Source organism: Melopsittacus undulatus, chromosome 19 (assembly GCF_012275295.1).
Source record: "Melopsittacus undulatus isolate bMelUnd1 chromosome 19, bMelUnd1.mat.Z, whole genome shotgun sequence".
NCBI lineage: Eukaryota > Metazoa > Chordata > Aves > Psittaciformes > Psittaculidae > Melopsittacus > Melopsittacus undulatus.
In genome coordinates, this window is record NC_047545.1 from 1,091,064 (window position 1) to 1,110,238 (window position 19,175).

Here is a 19,175-nt window from a genome sequence, read left to right on the forward strand (position 1 = left end):
TGGGGCCGCCCAGCCCTCGAGTGTCTTTGTGCAGGAGCATCTCCTCCCAGCAAGTCTCACCACAACCAGAGCCACTCGTTTCCATGCTTCTGACCGGTGGAAAAGCATCTACATTCATTACAGTCCAAAAACGCATGTGGTTAGATAGGATTAACCAGGAAAGTGAAGGATGACTAGCCACGGACACCTACAAATGGTACTGGGGTACCAGTTAGCCTGGTACGTGATAGCAGCAGAATCACTAGCACAAGGCAAAACATGAGCTTTGAAATGATTTTACTGAGACCTTTGGCTAGTGTGGCTCCAATTGGTGTGGGCAAACTCAGCCAGGGATTTAGTTTGGAAGGTGATGGGGAAGAGGAGTCCAGCGCCAGCTCCGCAGCTGCACTATGTGTAGAAGATGATCTCTGGGATTTGTCCATCCTCCACGGATGTGCCGTTGTTGTTCCCAGCCGCATAGCAGAAAGTGAAACAGGTCTTGGCTCCCGTTGTTGGCGATTCGTGGATCACTTTGCGCAGTCCTTTGGTTCCATAGTGGGAATCTGGACCCTGCGATGGGCACGGAAGACACAAGAGATCAAGACAGGGCTCGCAGGAGCACCCCAGAGCTTTGGCCTCACAGCCTGGCCCTAAGCACCCAGCTTAGGAGGTCTCAGCACCTCCCTCTCCTGCCTGGCTCTCATGCCCCAGGAATGTGGGGCAAAGTCCTCATCTCTATCCAAACGTGACACTACATTGAACCAGATCTCAACAGTTAAATAGCAGCTTCTTAAAGCCACTGCAGGCAGGCTCTGCCTGACAGACCTGCAGCACTGACAGCTTGTCTGTAACCTGACAACAGTCCCAGTGCTTCACCCTAACACAGCCTGTTCATTGTGGGCAAGTTCAAAACCACCTCTGTGTGCTGCTGGGGAATGTGCTCTTGCTGTGACACAAACCAAAGGGCTACAGAGCAGACCTCTGAGAACCACAGAATGGGCTGGGATGGAAGGGACCTTAAAGCTCCTCCAGCTCCAACCCCTGCCATGAGCAGGGACCCCTTCCACTGGAGCAGCTGCTCCAAGCCCCTGTGTCCAACCTGGCCCTGAGCACTGCCAGGGATGGGGCAGCCACAGCTGACACATTAGGCCTTGAAGATCACAGAGCAAAAGCCCTGTTGAAGAACAGAGCCTGCTCTCACCTCCTCCCATCTCATCTGCTCAACCCACACACCCACTGCGGTACCTTTAGAGTAGCACATGCTGTGTAGTTGACGTTGGGTAGAATCTCCACAGGCTCCTTGAACATGACCCGGAAGGTGTTTGATGATCCATCACAGCTGAAGCCGGTGTCGTTCTGCCCCAGCACCGTGTTGCTGTCGGTGTGGATGATCTGCAACACACGTGTTAACTTTTACTCTGCAGTTAGTCCTGCACAGGACTGAATCTGAGGGGTCTGACAGTCTGACCAGCCCCACTACAACTGCACTAACCCATTACTTAAGTCTGTCTTCAGTGATCACACAGAACAACTGTGAGCTTGGCTCCCAGACTGCACAAGACAATCCCTCCTTAGCCTGAAGCCTCCCAGAGGACTACAGGCTGACACTCTGTGCTTAGATCTTCACTTGCTTTGCTCTTCCAAAAGCTCCAGGGGCACCAGAATGAGACCCTGACTGTCAAATAGGAATGAACAAGCACAGTGTGTCAGCACATCAGCCTTGCTGTGCTGGGATAACATCCCTGGAGATGGTTCTTCTCCAGTGATCCAGCCTGGGGTTATGGATGCACATCCACATCAAGGCACACCAGATAAGCTGCCCCTGCCTTTGAACAAGATCATGATGGACTTTGCACAACTGAGTCTCTCTCAGTCCTACTCATCATCCCAAACAGGATGCTGACGACATAAGGCTGAATGTCAGCACTGCACAGGCCCAGCACAGACATAGCAACTGCTTTCTTCTCTTCCCTTGTTGACTTGTAGCTGCTCCACTCAACCTGTACAGCTCAGACCAAAAGCCAGTCCAAGGACTATTGCAGCACCCTGCTCTGCTGCAGCACCTGCTTAGTGTGGGGAAACACAGAGAGCTGCTCCTGAGCTCATGCCACAGCTCTGAGCTGGACTTTCAGAGGACAGCAAGGGGACTGGGGAGATGCTGCAGTGACGCAGGCAAGCGAAGGCTGCGTAACATGGAGAGCAATAATCCCTCTTATCCCCAGTGCCCCATCTGGCCCTCACTCCATCTGCCAGCCACCCAATGGAGCAAAGACATGCCCTCCTAACTCAAGATGCTGCATATGCACTAGGGAGTGTACATCAGTCCCTCCAGCAGCAAGTGTTTTTAACACAGAAGAGAGAATTACCTGTATATTTACTTGGTAATCCGTTGGCCCATGTATGGATCCGTATAATCCAAACCCAACTACAAATATCCTTTTGTTTACAGAGAACCTGCAGGAACAGATCAGGAAAGTCAGACCAACTGCTGCTCCTGCATTGGATGATGCACAAGTATCAAACGTGCTGCAGGTTAAAGTGCAACTCTTCCTAATGACTGAAACCCTTTCCAGAAAGCACAACCTGCAAACTTACAGCCCTGACTGCCCTAATGGGCTGGCAGGAATGTTGTTTGCTCATGTAAAACACACAGGTGCATAATCCCATCACTAACCCACAGGCCAGGCTCAGTAAGCATGTCAAGGTTCAACATCAGCATCCAGAACTCCCAGGCAGGCAGGGGCAGGGTGCCCTGCAGTGTGGAGCCCTCACAGTAACAGCAGGCTTCCCAGCAAGGGAACAGCAAAGGCCATATGAAGTGTCATTAGATGTTTCACTGCTGAGCACTGGCAGAGAATTGTTAATGTGCTTCTGATTATATAGCTGCAGATTAAAGAGTAGAAAATAAGATTCACTAGCTCCTGAATGCAGGAATCCCTAAGGCAGCAAAGGGAAGGGTATTCACCCCAGTGCCCCACTACAGCTCCATCCTCACAGGTAGCAGAAAACCTCAGCCCCTGCCAAACAGCCAACACAATTTCTTTACCCATCCACCAACTCTTTGAGTCCTGCATGTTTGAAGACCAAAGTGTAGCAGGCTGGAAGCCACTGCTCTGCAACCAGCCTGAGCTACTCAGTGTTGACACAGCACACAGGCCTTGCTGAAGACTGACCCTGGTGCTAACAGCAGCTGGAGTCAGAGTCGAGTACAAGCTCCAAAAGGTCTCTGAGCATTAGATCTGAGAGCAAGAAGTGCTTGGAGGGAGCAGCATCTCCCATAAAGGGATGAATGGATCAGAAGATCCAACCAACAGCTGTAGCGATGTGCAAGGGAACCACTGATGAAAAGGCTTATAGACCTTAAAGACTGTATTAAAGCAAGTTCCCCTTCTGCCTAAGACAGAGATGAAAAAGGAAACAGTCCAGGCTGATTATCTCCTGTCTTGCTCTACCCACTTGGCCACACAAGGCCTGCAAACCCCCATTTCCCACACCACACCTCCAAGTCTCTGTCAGCATGACTGGGCTTTGCTGTTGCTTTATAAGCTTAGGCCTAAACAAACTAGATATTAGCAGAAAAGCAGGCACAGCAAGCTTTTTACCCTAATCCCTCCCTCCAATAGGCAAGATTAAGGGGCTTCAACAAGCCACGTTTACACTCACAACCTGATGGAGCACTGGTTAGTTGACATACTCAGGCACAGAAGGAAGCTGCATGGTGACTTCAACCACTATGAGCACATGCAGCTGCAGGAAGCCACTTGAAAAGGAGAGAAATAATCCACATTTGATGGAAACCTTTGCCAATACGGAAGCCAAGTGGCAGCCTGCAGCTGCACATGCAGGTTAATGCATCAGGCAATGCTTTTGCCCAGCAACACTTTCCCTTCAGGGTTCATATGGTGGAAGCAAAGGCCTCGCACGAAACCTTGCGGGTTTTAGGGCTAAAGTAAGCTCAAAGCTCAGTAAACACGAATCTATCAGCAGCAGAACGAGCAGAGAAGCTGACCTTATCCTGTCACTAGTCCCACTGTACCCCCAGCGGCTCTCCACCTGCTGGAAACGGCTGATGCTGCACTCCTTCCCCCGCAGGCAGCAGCGCGGCCGGTCGATGAACTCCACCCGGGGCTTGGGGTTCACTGTGAAGTGGAGGAACAGGCTCACCACTTCCCGGTCCGTCAGGATTCCCGACTGGGCAGGCCCTGCAAAGGAGCATGGAAGCAGGGACAGCGTCAGAATGCAGGAGGGAGCCTTTGGGGATGGACATGGGGAGGCAAACGGGGCTTGCAGTTAAGAGTGGGTCACACCAGCATCACACATGGGATCTCGCTGGTGTGGCAGGAAGTTCAGCCTCAGACAGAAGTGCTGCTGAGTTTTATGGGCTGCAGAGCCTCTGCATGGGGCACGTTCATGAAACAGGTTCATTGCACAGCTCTGCAGAGCTCAGATGCATTTGACTAACAGGACTGATGTAAAAACCTACACCAGGCAGCTAATCCTTCCCCACTCGCTCAGGAGATGGTAATGTTGGTGAGACAGGGGGTTTCATCCATCTACACTGGTATAACATCACTGATAAGACATCCTGAAAGCCCATGAGGGGAAGTGGGAGGGAACATCACCATCAAGTGGTCCAGCTCACACCCCTCTCCCATTCCCTCCTTCCCTTGGGCATTTAAACCCTGCTTTGTGTTGGTTTAGGTTTTCTGATACCCTTATTGTAGAATCTAGAGAAAAACACTAGTGACTTCAGCAAGAACTTGAAAAGAATTCCCATCTTTATCCCAGGAACCAGATGGTTCTTTCCAAAGTGATGCTAAATTCAAGCTTTGGAAACTACTTCAAAGACTTTCAAAAGTAGAACCAGCTAAAAATCAGCCTTCAGCAGAAGAGTCAAAAGCTGCTCTGCACCTCTATGTGCAAGAGGCTTTTAACAGAAGCTACTGCCTACTAGAGAAACAATAGCATTAAGTGCTCTTTAATGTGGGAAGCCAATGCCTGGCTACTGGTTGGTCCAAAACTTTCAGCACATGTTATACAGACATAATGTGGCCCAAGGCTGCAATAGGTAGAGATGAAAGTATTTAAGGAAGTCGACTGTTAACAGATAAATGAGCTTAGGGATCCTTTGCTCAGCAAAACTGAGCCCTCACTGATCATGTCTAAACCCATCCTGCGGTGCTGCGATTCAGTCCTCAACTGGTTCACATTACTTGCTGCAAGGGAAGGCAGGGACACATTTGCCAGTTAAAACATCTCCATGCAAAGCTCCATGTTCAGTTCCAGGCTGCACAATGAGCTGGTGAAACCACTGCCTGGAAAAATCCTCCTCTTTGTCAGAGTCACTGTGAAAAAGGAGGAAGCTGAAGCAATTCCAAGGTGGTTCCTTGTTTAAGGAGAGGTGACTGGTGCAGCCTTGCAGGTTTGGGGTTTCTTTTGCTCATCTTTATAGGTTAAAGAGGAGCAAACCTCCTCAAGGCAAGAGGACTAACCAAAGATCCAAGCTGAACTGACAGCATGGGGAGGGTACTGACATTCCCAGCTCAAAGACTTCAACCCAAATATGCCCAAATTAACAGGGTGCCCAGAGGAGCTGTGGCTGCCCCATCCCTGGCAGTGCTCAAGGCCAGGTTGGACACAGGGGCTTGGAGCAGCTGCTAACAGACTAAAGAACACCTTCAGCTCCAAGAACATTCTGAGTTCTTTCTGTTATGGGCCTCTCTTCTAAACAGCAGCAGCAGCAAGATGAGGCCAACCACCCTTGGACTACAGATGCCAGCAGCCAGAGGATGGGGAGAAACATCATTTCTCTTTGAGAGCATGCTACAACCAACACCAATTATTTACAACTCCATTAGCTTTGTGTAGTTTCAATGCTTGGAATGGTTACAAGGGAAAGCACCTGAATGCATTTAGATCTTTGCTCTGGGATGAATGAGACAATAACCATCTAAACATACAGCGGAGCACAAAGCCAGCGATGATCCTACTTGCTCCTCGCTGATGGAACACCACAGTCTTTAAAACAAGGGTGAATGAGCACAGATGAAAACAGCATTCACACAGGTGATTTTGTGGATCAGTGGGAATGGGGATAACCTCACAGGATACACAGAGAAAACCCATTGTCATAGATGTGACTCTGTAGCCCACAGGAAGCAAAGAGCAGGGTTGCCAGAAACACCTTTGTTCAGTTACCTGCTGCAAACTCCTCAATAGTCATCAATGGGAAGCGGATAAGAGAAAGTGCTTTGCCCAGAACCTTCCTCTTGTTCTCTGGAATCACCTGGAGCTGCTGCCGTTGACACTCAGCCTCCGACCAGCGAACCACTGCATTAAACAAACGCACCTCCCGGATCCCTAGGGTATCCCTCTCCAGCACTGCAACCAGGGTGTCTGCAAGGCAGGACAGACAGTGACAGCTTCAGGCACTATCCCAGATCACCCCAGTTCACCAAGCCACAGTTACCCCATGTACAACCAAGGGAAGTAGGAGAGAAGCAACTGAAAAAGCAGCATCTCCCAGAAGTGCTGCCTGCAGATTTAGCTGCATATTCCATAAGCAAGTAACTCACTGGAGCAGCAAACAGTGTTCATTTAATTGGCATATTAATGGAAGTGCAGTAGAATGAACTGCAACTTACTTGACATCAGATTTGGATGAAGCGAGTAGCATGAAAGCCAGAAGGTTACCTGTGCCTTACCTCCACAGTCCATCTCATTGGAAGAAGGTTGAAGTCTACATTTTAATGTTTATTAAGTGTGCCCAGCAAGGCTGGAAACTGCCTCTGATCATTAAAATAGCCAGTTCTTGCTTCCAAACACTCAACACCTTTTTAGCTCCAAAACCTGACTCGGAGCAATGCCAACTGCACAAAAGAAGGTGAGTTACACCCACCCAAAACCTGCCAACATCAACAGAGGAAATGGGCTTTGTATCATGCCCAGAAACTTAAGCTGCACCAAAGTGAGCAGATCCCAGGATATTTCTGCAAGCCAGCATGCTCTTTTGCAAACGCCTTGTCTTGAGCCACTTATGCCAGAGACTGTTCATCCAACAGATTGCTCCAGAACAGCAAAGCCACAAAAGAGAAGAGCCAAGTATTAGCCTGTAATAACTTGAGAGGAAAGCATGTAAAGGGAGGAGGGAGAAAAGCTTACCCAGATCAATGTCTGTAAACCCCTCCGCGTTGAGGGCATCTGACGTGTTCTTGTCTATGTTCTCCAGGCAAAGGCTGGCCAGCTGAGGCTCATCAAAGAGTCTTGCCTAGTAATGAAGAAGCAGTCCTTAACACAAAAGGTATTTTAAAGTCCACACGAAGTAAGGACCCCCCCTTCTCTCCCAGAGCCTGTCTTCATTAGCAATACCATGCCTGACTGCATCAGGAATTCACTGGCCTCCAGCTGTCTTTCACAAGCAGTTAAACATGACAAGGCAAACACCAGATAAAGCTGCGCTTGGCATCAGTTCTGGTTTAGCTGTGCAGGTCTTCAGGCACGTCTTTCTTCTAACATCACAGCAGTTAAGGCAGCTAAAGTGCTTTCTAGCACCATACTGACCATGGCAGCTGAGTATGGGTAACTCTTACTACATCATCTTTTATGTTTAGGAGAGAGCTTTGCTCAATGACTCCGGGCACACTCCCTCTAGGAATATGCAGAGACAGCTTATTCTGTAAGAACATGGTCACACTGATCCCATGTATTAACAGGCACATTTTTTGTATCCAAGGGAGATGTGCAAAACCCCATGGGGTACACAGCCTGCTCTGTGCATTTGCATGTTTTGCACAGAAACAGCTACTCTAATCTGGTTACCTTAAAGAATTCCCCCCAAAATAGGTTACTGTTCCAAACACAGCCTGCACACAGCTTGGAGAGCTGCTCACTACCACTTCATATCCTCTTGGACTGCTGAGACACGGTGCAGTGTAACATGGAACTGCTTTGAGGACTTGATCCTAATACTTCAAGTCAAGTAAAATCCCAGCCTAATTGCAGCAAACAAGCAAAGAGCTCAGCAACGACTGCTTCAGGCCATCACTGCTTCAACTTCTGTGAGACACTGCCACTGATGTAGTAACTACAGAGCCTGAAAGATGCTTGTACTGTTGACGAGGAGGATAAAAGCCAGCAGACCCATAGGCTGGGCTAGGCAAGACACCCCTTCAGAGCCAGACCACCCGAGTGCCCTGCTTCCCAAATCAAGGTAGCTGTGAAAACTCCTCTGCAAGGTTAACATCAGCTTTCCTGAGCTGCCAGATCCTCCAGAGCTAGTCCCTGTTTCCTAAAGGAATGAACCTCACGCACACAATGCCTAGCTGCTTCTAGTTCCTACACCACCCAGAACAGGGTGGCCCTGGCAATGCTAAAGCACCACAACGCACCAGTGACAGCACTGGGGTATGTCATCAGCGGCCAGCAGAGAGGGTGGCAGGGATCAGGAAGAAAAGAGGGGTTTGGAAATGGGCAGGGTAGGGATGCTAATGTCATCAACCTGCATGCAAGGTCTGAACGTCTCCAAAGTAAGAAGTCATGACTGCTGGCATGGACTTTGCTGCTTAAAGAAATCAAAGAGAAGATGGAGGAGTCCCACACTCACAGACTGGATCATCACAGACAAGGATGTGCAACTGGCCTCATAAAGAGTCAGAAAACACAGCTGCACTGAAATGCCTTCAGGATGGCAGAAGGGTGAGCTGGAACAGGCTGAGGAAGAAACCACTTTGCTCCTCTCCTAGGAAAATAACCCAAAGCACTCATGAAGTTCATTTTCTTTCACCCCCATTTCAAGGAAACCATTGCAAAAAAGCCCTTTAAGACTGTCTGAGCAGCTAGGATGCAGCAAGCTTTGCACAGAGAAAGCTCAGCACCCCAGTCCTCAATCTGAACACACAAAAACCCTCTCATTCCACTTCTCTTCTTGGCAGATGGAAGTTTTCCACCCTGTTCATTTCTTCCCCAGCTCACAGTCTGGAAGGACTTGCCTGCCACACCGAACCAGAAAGCAGATCTGAAACAGCAGCAGCATCTGCTGTATTGTATTGTTCTTTGTAAGAACCTGCTCATCAGCACTGAAATCTTGTAAGGAAGAATTCAGAATGACACAGAACTGCTCCGGTTTGAATTCTCATCTCTGTAACACACAAGCTCTGTTCTCTTATAGGGATGGACCTTGCTCAAGGGACTCACCTGTGTTAACAGCATAAATGCATTGTCTGCTCGGAGGTTCTTCTTAAGGAACTCCACACAATGAGCTTCAAGGGCTGGAACTGCATATTTTTTAGCTGTGTAAAGCGTTGTCATAACAGTCTCTGGTCCAATCTGAACTTCGTCTGAATAAAGAAACCTGAAACCATTCAAACAAACATTGCTCTGGTGAAGCCAAGAAGATAACAGGGTAAAAATGCCTTGCAATTCATAAACAGCATCTCTGCTTCTGCCCATCATCCTGACCCCATATCCTGCACTTGAGAGATGGAAGTGTTCTCACTGACTCTGCTTTACCAAGCAGAAACCTTCTGTTTTAAACACTCTTTCCAGTGTAACTTTCAATGAATGAAGAGCTGGGGTATCTGTGGAAGCATCTTGAACTGCCCAGCATCCCACAGCCAGTGATCTGCTTAGGATGCCACTCAGGCTAGGCCAGAACAGCCTCTGGCCAAGCATCCCCCTTAAAATTAATGGCTTTGGCTGTTCACTTATACTAAGCAGGACAAAAATTCAATGCTGCCTGCTTCAGGAGACAAGCTGCTTTACACACTAATACACCAATGATCCAGAGCACTCAAACATTCACTGCCAATGAGGTGTTTTCTCCATGCCCCACTTTCTCACCTCCTCACTTTAGAGTGAACTGTTCCATGTCATTATCCAGATGTTCATCTACAGCATGCCATCTAACATCAGCATAAAGCAAGAGTTATTGCAATGCAAACACAAGGACTGCCATGCTGCAAGCAAAGCATCAGCCTTCACCATTAGGCCAAAACAAGGAAGTACATTCATACTGCATGGAAAAACAAAGGTCTTCATAGGAAGCCTGAGCAAGGCTCCTCATACCCAAGCATGCTGATGAGAGACAACAGGACCTGACAGGCGGAGCTCAGTAAAAGCAGTTACACACTTGATGTCATCCCAATCCCATGCAGAGTTTTTGTGTACTGTTTTTCCTCTAAGCAAGCATTTGCCAATGAGGATGTGAAAGGCAGGAAGCCCAGAGTGTGTTAGCTATGCTTGACATTCCTATTCCATGGGATGTCTGGGGAATTCCTGGCGTTTCTCCTCCTAGGTTCCTCTGAGGGCTCTTCCAGGGGGATATCAGGCAGTGTTCCTGTCCGGAGGGACTTGCTGCAGAGCAGCAGTGGAGATCCTGGTCTTCTAGCTACAGAGAGCCAGGATGCAATTCATGGAAGCATAAACAGGGGGATGCAGAGGCAGGGAAGCACTCTCATTGCTGCTGAAAGCAGCTTTTGTGCTGCTCCAGAGCATCTGTTAATAACAGCATCAAGCCACAGGCTCGTGAATGCATTCTGCACACATCCCTTTCACCAGTCCTGTTTTCACCCAGTAATCCTGTGTATGACAAGATTACAAGGACACAGTTGCTGTAAAACAACCAGTTCTATTTCCTGCAGTGACTATGTCAGTGTTCACTTTTACGACAGCCCAACCAGCCTGTGCTGAGGGATAACAGGAGAGGCTCAAACTGTGGGAAAATGCAGGATCAATGTGAAAGAAGATTTAATTTAGGACCCCAGGGAACCAAAAATATCCCTTGGGTTATGGAAATAAGAACAAGAAGAAAGGTATCTCCTGCACAATTTCATCAGCCCACCAACACAATGACAACCTAGTGCCCAGAAGGAACCTTCTTCTCACCATTCAGGATGGGCACTTTGTCCCTTGATGAGCTCCTAATCCTACAGCACTAGGCCATGGCTTGGACCATGTCCAGGGACATATGTAAGGATCAGCTGTCATTTCAGATCAGTGGTTTTACTCTGGGAAAAGTTCATACCATGTACTTGGTATGCTGCCTACTGGAACGCAGCACCCAAACTTCCTTTGGCACACTTAAGCTTGGAGCATGTTAAAAGTGACAGCTTGATTCCACATTTAAGCAGCCAGTATATCTCTGGACCATGGGCACAGCTACTGCAGCATGACTACTTGCATGACTGCAAGCTTTAGAGGCACTGTGATAACCCACACACAGCTTCCATTGAACAAAACAGAAACATTACTGTTGAAATCCACCCAAATTCACCATTTGCATCTTCTCAGGTGCTTCACTATGGAAGACAGATCTCTTCCAAGATCACACTGCTTCTCCAAGGGCTGAAAACTCAGCACTGGCAGGGAACCACCATGACTCTGCCTCAAATTCACTCAGTATTTTAGCTTAACTAAGTTTTAAAGCTAGATGCTAACTCTGCACTCCAGAGATGTACCTGGCTGGTAGAGAGTTAGATTACAGGGATTCCCCAAGTACTGGTGTCTGGTTTAAAATGAGCCAAAGGGGAGGGGGCTCCCTATTATTTCTGGCTTTTCATTCTAAAGATCAATTTTTACATCTAATCTAGCCCAGCCACGACCAAGGCACTTCCTGAAGGTAAAGCAAAAAGTGTGCCAAAGCTATATATAGTCAGTGCTCCCAGGAGGAAGCAAGCAGGGAACATGTCAAGAGCACACAGGATTGGAAACCCCTGGAAGTAGGTTACAGAAATCCTATAGAGAGGGGACAATGACTCTTCAGCACACATTCAGGATCACTGTGGGATGTTATAGAGCACCAGCAGAGCTTAAAGAAATCAGTGAATAGGATGTTATGGCCCCTTCCTCCCCCTGCCCCCAGCACGAGGACTTACAACACAGGCTGTAAATGTAAATTCAAAAGCAGCTCTTCAAAAGAGGAATAAAACACACAAAAGGGGAGGTACCACACAGAATGGCTGACACTGATTCCATCCCCTTACTTACCTTTTAGAACTTGCTCATCTGCCCATAACCTAAAGAAGCTCCAAGTATTTGTAGCTTAAGAGTTTTAAGAGGAATACTCCCAATACTTCCCTCAAATAGCATTTGGATCACATCAAACCAATTCATGAAGGAGAATTCATGAGAATGCCTGAACAGGTGAGGACCAACTTAACTACAAGGGCCAGCATGTGCTCTTGCTAACCAGAACACACCCCTACAGCTGCATCTGCATAGTGTTAACTATAGATATAACTGAATATTTACACAATTATATAGGTTAGTCTTTCCATACTGCAGAGCAGGGGCAGGAGGACATAGTCATTTAACTATGGCTAAGCCAAACCATGGAGCAAGTCAGATATTTATCTGCAGTAGCTACTCAGCCTAGAGTACCCAGGAAAAGAGGGATTTAACAGCAGCATTTTAACACCCTCGAGCAGATCCACAAAGAGGGATTTCATCTGGAAACTTAGCGCTCACCACTCTATTAAAGAGATCACTGCTTTCATTAAACATGCCTTTCTCTAGAGTCAATCTGTTGTTCCAGTTATGCTGGATGCTAGAAGCTTACTTCAGCAGAGCGAGGAAGGCAGCAGGCTCCACGTCAGGCAGCTCAATCTCTGTCGAAGTTGTGGCCATTCCACCATTAAACATCGCATCGAAGACCGCGCTGCCCACAGCCAGCACAAACCTATCATCAACAGACAAGCACAAAGAGCTTGATGGTAAATCACATCCACTTCCCCCCCCAAATCCCAGGCTGGTTACTGTTCCCTGAGGCCACCCTCAGGGAAAGCAAATCGTTCCTAGCATTAAAGCAAAGCTGTTTTGCAACAGGAGGGAGTGTCAGTTCGTTTGCTGCAAGGATACCAGAGCTGCAACTTCATCCTGTGCCCTGTCCCTGTGTGCAGCACAGGAATGGCTCCCCAAAGACAGGAGCTTGTGCGTCATGGAACACAATACACGTGGCTGCTTTGCAGAGCCCCTGTAGGAACCTATGGGCAGTTCATGAGGTTGGGAAGCTGAGCAACACAATGAAGTTCAGGAATTCAAGTTCTTCCAGTGAACAGAGCCCAAGTCTTGGTGCAATTCCCCACAGTTGAAAACACTGATGGAAAATGTCACTACACACTAGCCACCCCTCTCCCTTCTCCCCAGACAAGGAAGGCATCCTTGGTGACAGCACACCAAACTCAAACCATGCCAATGGCACTGGGAGTATGGACACCAGCACCTCCTGCAGCACCCAGCACAGCAGCTGCCTTCTCCAGGCACGCTGCCCTCTGCTTCCATGCAAACCCTGCTTCGGCTGAGCCTAGAAGGCAGAAGAAACCTCACAGGGAGTAAACTAACACCATTAGGTGCACACCAACCCTGCTGTGCGTTCGGGTGGTAACTGCCAAGAGGTTGGTATCAGCCCTATGGGAATAGGAAGCAAGAATTCCCACAAACCAGGTCTGAGACCGAAAATGATATCCCAGTGCTCCCATGTACACAGGATTATCCCCCTTGCTGATAAACTCCTGTTTTAGGAGCGGCCCAGACCAGGCTGCTGAGAGCCTGGGTATATTTAAGCTGCTGTACCTGCCTTATGGCTCAGAAAAGCCATTTGGAGAACTTGCATGGTTTGAAAATGCAGAGGGGCAAGTGCTTCCCCATAGAGCCACCTGGTTTCTGGGGTCTGCAACCAAGCAGCTCCTTGAAGCCCAGGACAGGCACAAGGGTCACAGCTCAGCAGCGTGGGCCAGCAGAGGAGACTGAGGCTACCAAAGTGATTCCTGCAACCACTTCCCCAACCAAGGATGAAAAGGAAGAAGCTGGAAAATTCAGGGCCCCTCAGCACAACAGTCTGACTTCAATGGGGAAGCATCAACAACTGCAGGGGAAACAACCGGGCCAGGACAGAGGCACAAGGCAGAAACCTCCAACAGGACCCCAAGGAAAGCCCATTGCTGCAGGGGGTTTCTGTTGGGTTTGGCTGCAGCAGGAAATGACACAGGAGCCTTTTTTTTCTTCCCTTTTCAACATAATTCTTCATTTTCTCCCTTTTCACTCCCCTCCCATCCAGAGGGGACCTTCCATGGGCGCACTGGAGGAAAGCACCATGGATGTGCAGTCTGAATTCTCCCTTCTCACAGCCAGCCCAGTGAGCAGCCTCTGTGAGCAGCGCTCAGAAGCTGGCTCAAAAGAGCATTCATTTAACAGAACCTCTCCAGATTCTGCTTCCATTTCACTCGAGGACAAGTCGGTCTGACTTTGGTTCAACCGTCAAGCCCTAAAGAGATCCCAGAGATGCACAGGACTCCAAACTTGAAGGACACAATGCAAGAAAATCCCTCTCTCTTCATGGCATCTTCTTAAACCTTTCAAAAATCAACATTTTCAGCAAGAATATCACAGGAATTTCCATGAGGTTAATAATTTGTTTTCATGAGGATCCGAAGACCCCAAAGGCTTTTGAAGGTCAGCCACAAAATACCTTTTATTCTGCTACCTACAGCTTCCTACTCACCAGTTTCCACTGCTTCCTTGTTCACCTTGGCACCTCCATCTGTCACCCAGTTTATCTGTATATCACAGTCCTGCTCCCTTTCTAGGCACTAAGATACATTAATAACACAATAAACCACTCCAGAACCATAACTACACACTGCTGCTTGTCACCTTCCTTCTCCATCTGCTCCATTGTGGAGAAACCTTAAGATACCTGTTCCAGAAGAGCTGGCAAATAGAGCAACACGGGATGTGCTGGAGCTTGGTGAACCCATAGGCGATGAGAAACTAATCAATGATGATCTTTTGCTGGCTGCATCCTTCCAGCACAAGGACCCAGGGCCACCAGGTGAAACAGGCAGGTTCCAAACCCAGAGGAGCTGTGCAGTGGGACACCTCAGCACACAGCACTGCAGGTGATGCCAAGCAGTATACATCCAAACAGAGACCCATGGAAACAAGCAGCCAAAAACCTCCTCAGCCCATGCTCAAGCTGCAGATCTCCCAGGCTGGAGTATACACAGGGATGCATCACCACACACTTCCCCTGTTCCCTTCTGGGCCATGGTTTCTGGCCAAGCTTCATTAATCACACCCATGCAGCTCCTGGTTGATGAGGTTTAGATGTTTCTAATCCCTCATGTTGTCAATGAAGCAAATCTGGAAAGAAAAGACAAAACAAACCCCAAACCTCCCTCATGTTCAGCCTAATCCATGCATTGACCTTGGGCACATTTGCACTGAGGCAGCCTGCTCAGTCCAGCCTTGACCTTAAAGACAAACCTTAAGGCTGTTCCATCCCTATGGCTGACTCAGCAGCAGGAAGAAAACTCAAGGCCCAGAGACTGAGTTTGCTCCAGGGCAGGAAAGCTCTGGAGTCACATCTCAGGGTTCAGCTGCTTCACAGGACTGATGCTTGGACAGATGAACCTTCAGCTGAACCCAGCACAACCACTTACCCCATTTATCTACAAACAGGGCTCTTCACACACAGAATGAGTGCCCTTAGTTGCTATGTGAGTTATCCAGTGCTGCTTCTAGCCCAAGGTCTAGGGACACCAGGTGAACTGCTCAACTTGGCACTCTCTTAGGAACCCACCTGAACCTACAGCCCTATCACACTCAGAAACCTGGTTTGGGGTGAAGGGACCTTAAAGCTCATCCACTTCCATGGGCAAGGGCACTTTCCACTACACCAGCTTGCTCCAAACCCCATCCAACCAATTCCAGTGCAAAACACCTTGTGCTGTCAGGTTGCTGGGGGACAGCTGAGCACAGAAGGGGTCGGGGTGCATTTGTCTCTGAAATAACCACATGAATCATTGGGGTATCCCAACTGTGATATCAATTAGGCAAGTTTTACTGAAGTCTATATAACCTGTAAACAGGGTGACAGGACATCCAACTTTACCCCCCAGAGCACAGATGGACTTCAATGCAGTTAAGCAGCATTTCACTTTAGACCTTCTTTTCTTGCTTCCCCTCCCCTCTTTTTCTCCCCCCCCCCCCCCCCAAAAGCTTCATTTATTTACCATTTATTCCTGGGCTGAACATTGCCCCTCTGCACCTCCAAGCTCAGCTCTCAGCACTGGAGCAAGCTGACCCAAACACTAACTGAGCTTCAAGTTACAGAAGAGCAGAACTGACACCCTAAGCACTCAGAGCAGCCTAAAACAAAGAGTTTTGATCGGAAAGCAAGAGAAAAAGGGAAATCTGAAGGGGAAGCTTCCAGGAACACAGGCACTTAGGAGAAAAGCAACAGTCTGAAGTGGCTCCCTTTGCCAAGCACCAGTTCTAAGCACCCCAACAAGCCTGCCCCCAGTTCCAGCAGGTCCTGGCTTTGAGCACAAGGCTTTGGCATCTGCTGTTGGCACAGCCCGGGAGGCACTTCCCGGAGCTGTGGGGTGTGAATGGCAGGCACCAATTCACCAAAGCTGCCCTGAGCAGCAGCCAAGCATCCACAGCCACATGGGGTTTGCATTATCCGGGTGGGAGCGATCCCGGCTCCTCAGGCAGTGCGCAGCTCAGGGCTGCAGCTCGGCCTCCAGCATCGAGCTCCACTGGTTCCCTCGCATCCTCAATACAGCTCTTCCCGAATCCCGGGTCTGGGTTACAGGACGGGATTAACGCCCCAGGATACAGACACAAAAAAGACTCAATAAAGGTTATTTTTAAAGCAAACGTTGGGGCAGAAATTCGGTTTCTCCAATGACTGTTTTGCTTCCCACCCCAGCACTCCCAATGCTCCCGATCCCAGCACGGATCACACTGTCTCGGAGATGTCTATTCCTCCACTTCCCAAGGGCTGCTTCCAAGCGAGCTCCAGTCCCTTCGTGTTTCCCTTCCCTCCATGGGAACCGCTCCCAGCGCCAAGCCAGACCCATCCCCGGGCCGGTAACGGTGCGGATGCCCAGCCCCGAGCCCCGGCCGAGCTCCGAGGTGACCTCCGGCCTGTGCGGGAGCGAACCGGGCCGGTGCCAGCTCCGCACCCCGGCTCCCTCCATCCCTCCGGGGGCTGCGAGGGCCGCTGGGCCTCGCTGAGGCCGCATCCCCGGTGCTCGGCGGCCGGAGCTCCCCGCTCCCCATCCCGGACGGAGCCCGGTGCCTTCCCCCCGCACCCCCGGCCCCGTTATCAGCCCGGGGCCCACCTGTGCGCCGGGATGCGCTGCGAGCCGCGGCCCTTGCCCACCAGGAAGTGCACGTCGCTCAGCACCTCGTTGTTGAAGAGGAACGCGAACCGCTCCTGCACCGTCGGCTTCGTGGCCTGCCAGTTATAGACCGGCTCCCGCTGCAGCGCCCCGCCGGGCCCGCCCGCCCCCCCGCCGGCCCCCGCCGCGGCCCCCGCGCCTGCTCCGCCGCCGGCCGCCGGGTTGGAGGCTCCGCACTGGTTGTAGGTGAGGCCGGGCGGGGACGCGGGGGCTCCGTTGGTGCAGGCGGCGGCGGCACCGGCACCGGTACCGTTACCCGGCGGCGGCTGCGGGCAGGAGGAGGACAGGCCCCCGGGGCCCCCGCCGCTGCCACCGGCCGCCATCTTGTGCGGCGGAGGCGCAGGAGCGGGCGGCGCGGGGCGGCGCTGCAGCAGCACCAGCACCAGCAGCGGCGGGCGGGACACGGCGGCGGCGATGGCGATGGCGGCGCTGCCGGTGATGGTGTCGGTACCGGTACCGGTGTTACCGGTGTTACCGGTACCGGTGTTGGTGCCGGTGCAGAGAGCAGGGCAGCAGCGGCGCATGGGGCACGGCGCCGCCGCCGGCCGGGCCAGGGCGGACGGTGGGGGGGGGGGGGAAGCGGCAGCGGGGCGGGGAAGAGGGCGGGCGGGGGGGGGGGGAGCAGGCGGAGCCGCGGGGGGGGGGGGGGGGGTGTGAGGGGTGATCCCTATGGGAGCGGGAGGGGGGATCCCGTAAGGAGCAGGATGAGGGGGGACGGAGCCGTTCCCTAAGGAGCCATAGGGGATAGGGGAGCAGCCCCCGAGGAGCCGGGGCCCGACCGAGAGCGGAGGCGTTGGGGTTGGGGAGCAGTTATGGAGGGGAGGTTGGGGTTAATGGGGATGAAGGGAAGTTTGGGCCATGGAGGGGGGAAAAGGGGAGGCAGGAAAGGGGGATATGGAGGTTGCTGCTCTCCCAGAGCAGCCTTTCCTCTGCAGCAGCCCCGGAGCCTCCTCCATCCCAGGACATCCTGCTCTGTGCCTAGCAGCTCCTTGGGATGCACAGCTTGGAGCCCTGGGTCCGGAGCGCTGCGGGTGTCACCCCCAGCGGCTGCTCACCCATGGCCTGCAGGGGAGGCAGGAGCAGGATTTGTCCATCTCAGGGTGATTCCATTCCCCCTTTCTCTGCTCAGCTCCTGGAGGTGCATGTGCAGTGTGTCCGGATGCGCTCAGTGAGATGCTCTTTGTGCCCCTTGGGTTCGGTGCCTTGTGGAACAGTTTGGAGCACGAAGACTGTTTGTATTGATGCACAGGGGAGCTCGGCCATCAGCCGCTATGGCCACCGTGGCACATTGCAGCGGTGCTGTTACACCACTGATTCCTATGGAGAGCTTCCAGCCTGGTTTTGTATCCTGTTATCAAATACCTGTTCCTGCTGCTTGATGTGCCTCAGGTTTCTGCTGCAGTCCTTAGGGCTGTGGTAACACTTCCCATGGGGAGGATGGGACAGCTCTGGAGTTCCGAGCTGCCTGTCCTGCTGCTGCCGTCTGGAATCTGGTCTGTGCCTGCAGGGATGGGGAGAAGCCTTTAGAGAAACAGGGTTTTCCATGGAATCTTCTTAGTGAGCATTAAATACAGATGGATTCTCTGTTAAAAACGCTGCATCCTTTTGTCTTCCGTGCCGTTTGCTTAGCACATCACACTCACCCCCCCTTGCTGGCCAAGCTGCTTCCATGCATTTCAGCATCACCAAAGTGGTACCTGGCTGCCTGCCCGCTCCCTGCTCAGTCCTCTTTGAATGCTTCATTCAGGCCATGAACATTAGAGGGAGCTAAAGGCTGCTGTATGCACCCGAGTGGGTGGCTGGAGCCTCATCCCATGCAGGTGAGCACTGGTCCATCAGGTCCAGGAGCGCTGCCGGATGGGTCTGTTGTGACAAGATGAGTGGTTTAGGGTCACTCAAGGAATGACCCATCAAAGGTATCAGAACATGAGTGAAGGATCCGATGGTGAGGTTCACTCTGTTCTTACATGAGGAACATCGAGGTTAAATTGAGCTAAAGGTGATTGATATGCA

The 19,175-nt window shown here is 50.9% G+C and overlaps 1 protein-coding gene across 2 annotated transcripts; it reads right to left on the minus strand.

Annotated features, from left to right (window-relative positions):
- Positions 1-259: 259 nt before the first annotated feature.
- BTBD2 (BTB domain containing 2) lies at positions 260-17,715 on the minus strand. Of its 2 annotated transcripts, none has more exons than XM_034070656.1 (9): positions 17,103-17,715; positions 12,533-12,652; positions 9,172-9,328; positions 7,141-7,246; positions 6,178-6,375; positions 3,989-4,181; positions 2,346-2,433; positions 1,225-1,371; positions 260-549 (listed from the first exon to the last, which is right to left on the minus strand). In XM_034070656.1, the coding sequence occupies exons 1-9, from the start codon at positions 17,684-17,686 to the stop codon at positions 388-390; spliced, it is 1,755 nt and encodes a 584-aa protein (XP_033926547.1). In that variant the 5' UTR covers positions 17,687-17,715; the 3' UTR covers positions 260-387. The 2 variants fall into 2 exon arrangements, 1 of the variants encoding a protein (XP_033926547.1); XR_004550384.1 differs by having other exon boundaries at positions 408-549; positions 4,033-4,181.
- Positions 17,716-19,175: the final 1,460 nt, after the last annotated feature.

Bases quoted from the DNA above. Each gene is read 5' to 3' on its own strand.
- BTBD2 (XM_034070656.1), bottom strand. From the start codon at position 17,686: ATGCGCCGCTGCTGCCCTGCTCTCTGCACCGGCACCAACACCGGTACC. The intron at 6,376-7,140 runs GTAAGCTTTTCT...CCTGCCTTGCAG, and splicing joins GTTTACAGACATTGATCTGG to ACACCCTGGTTGCAGTGCTG. The intron at 4,182-6,177 runs GTAACTGAACAA...GCTCCTTTGCAG, and splicing joins TATTGAGGAGTTTGCAGCAG to GGCCTGCCCAGTCGGGAATC.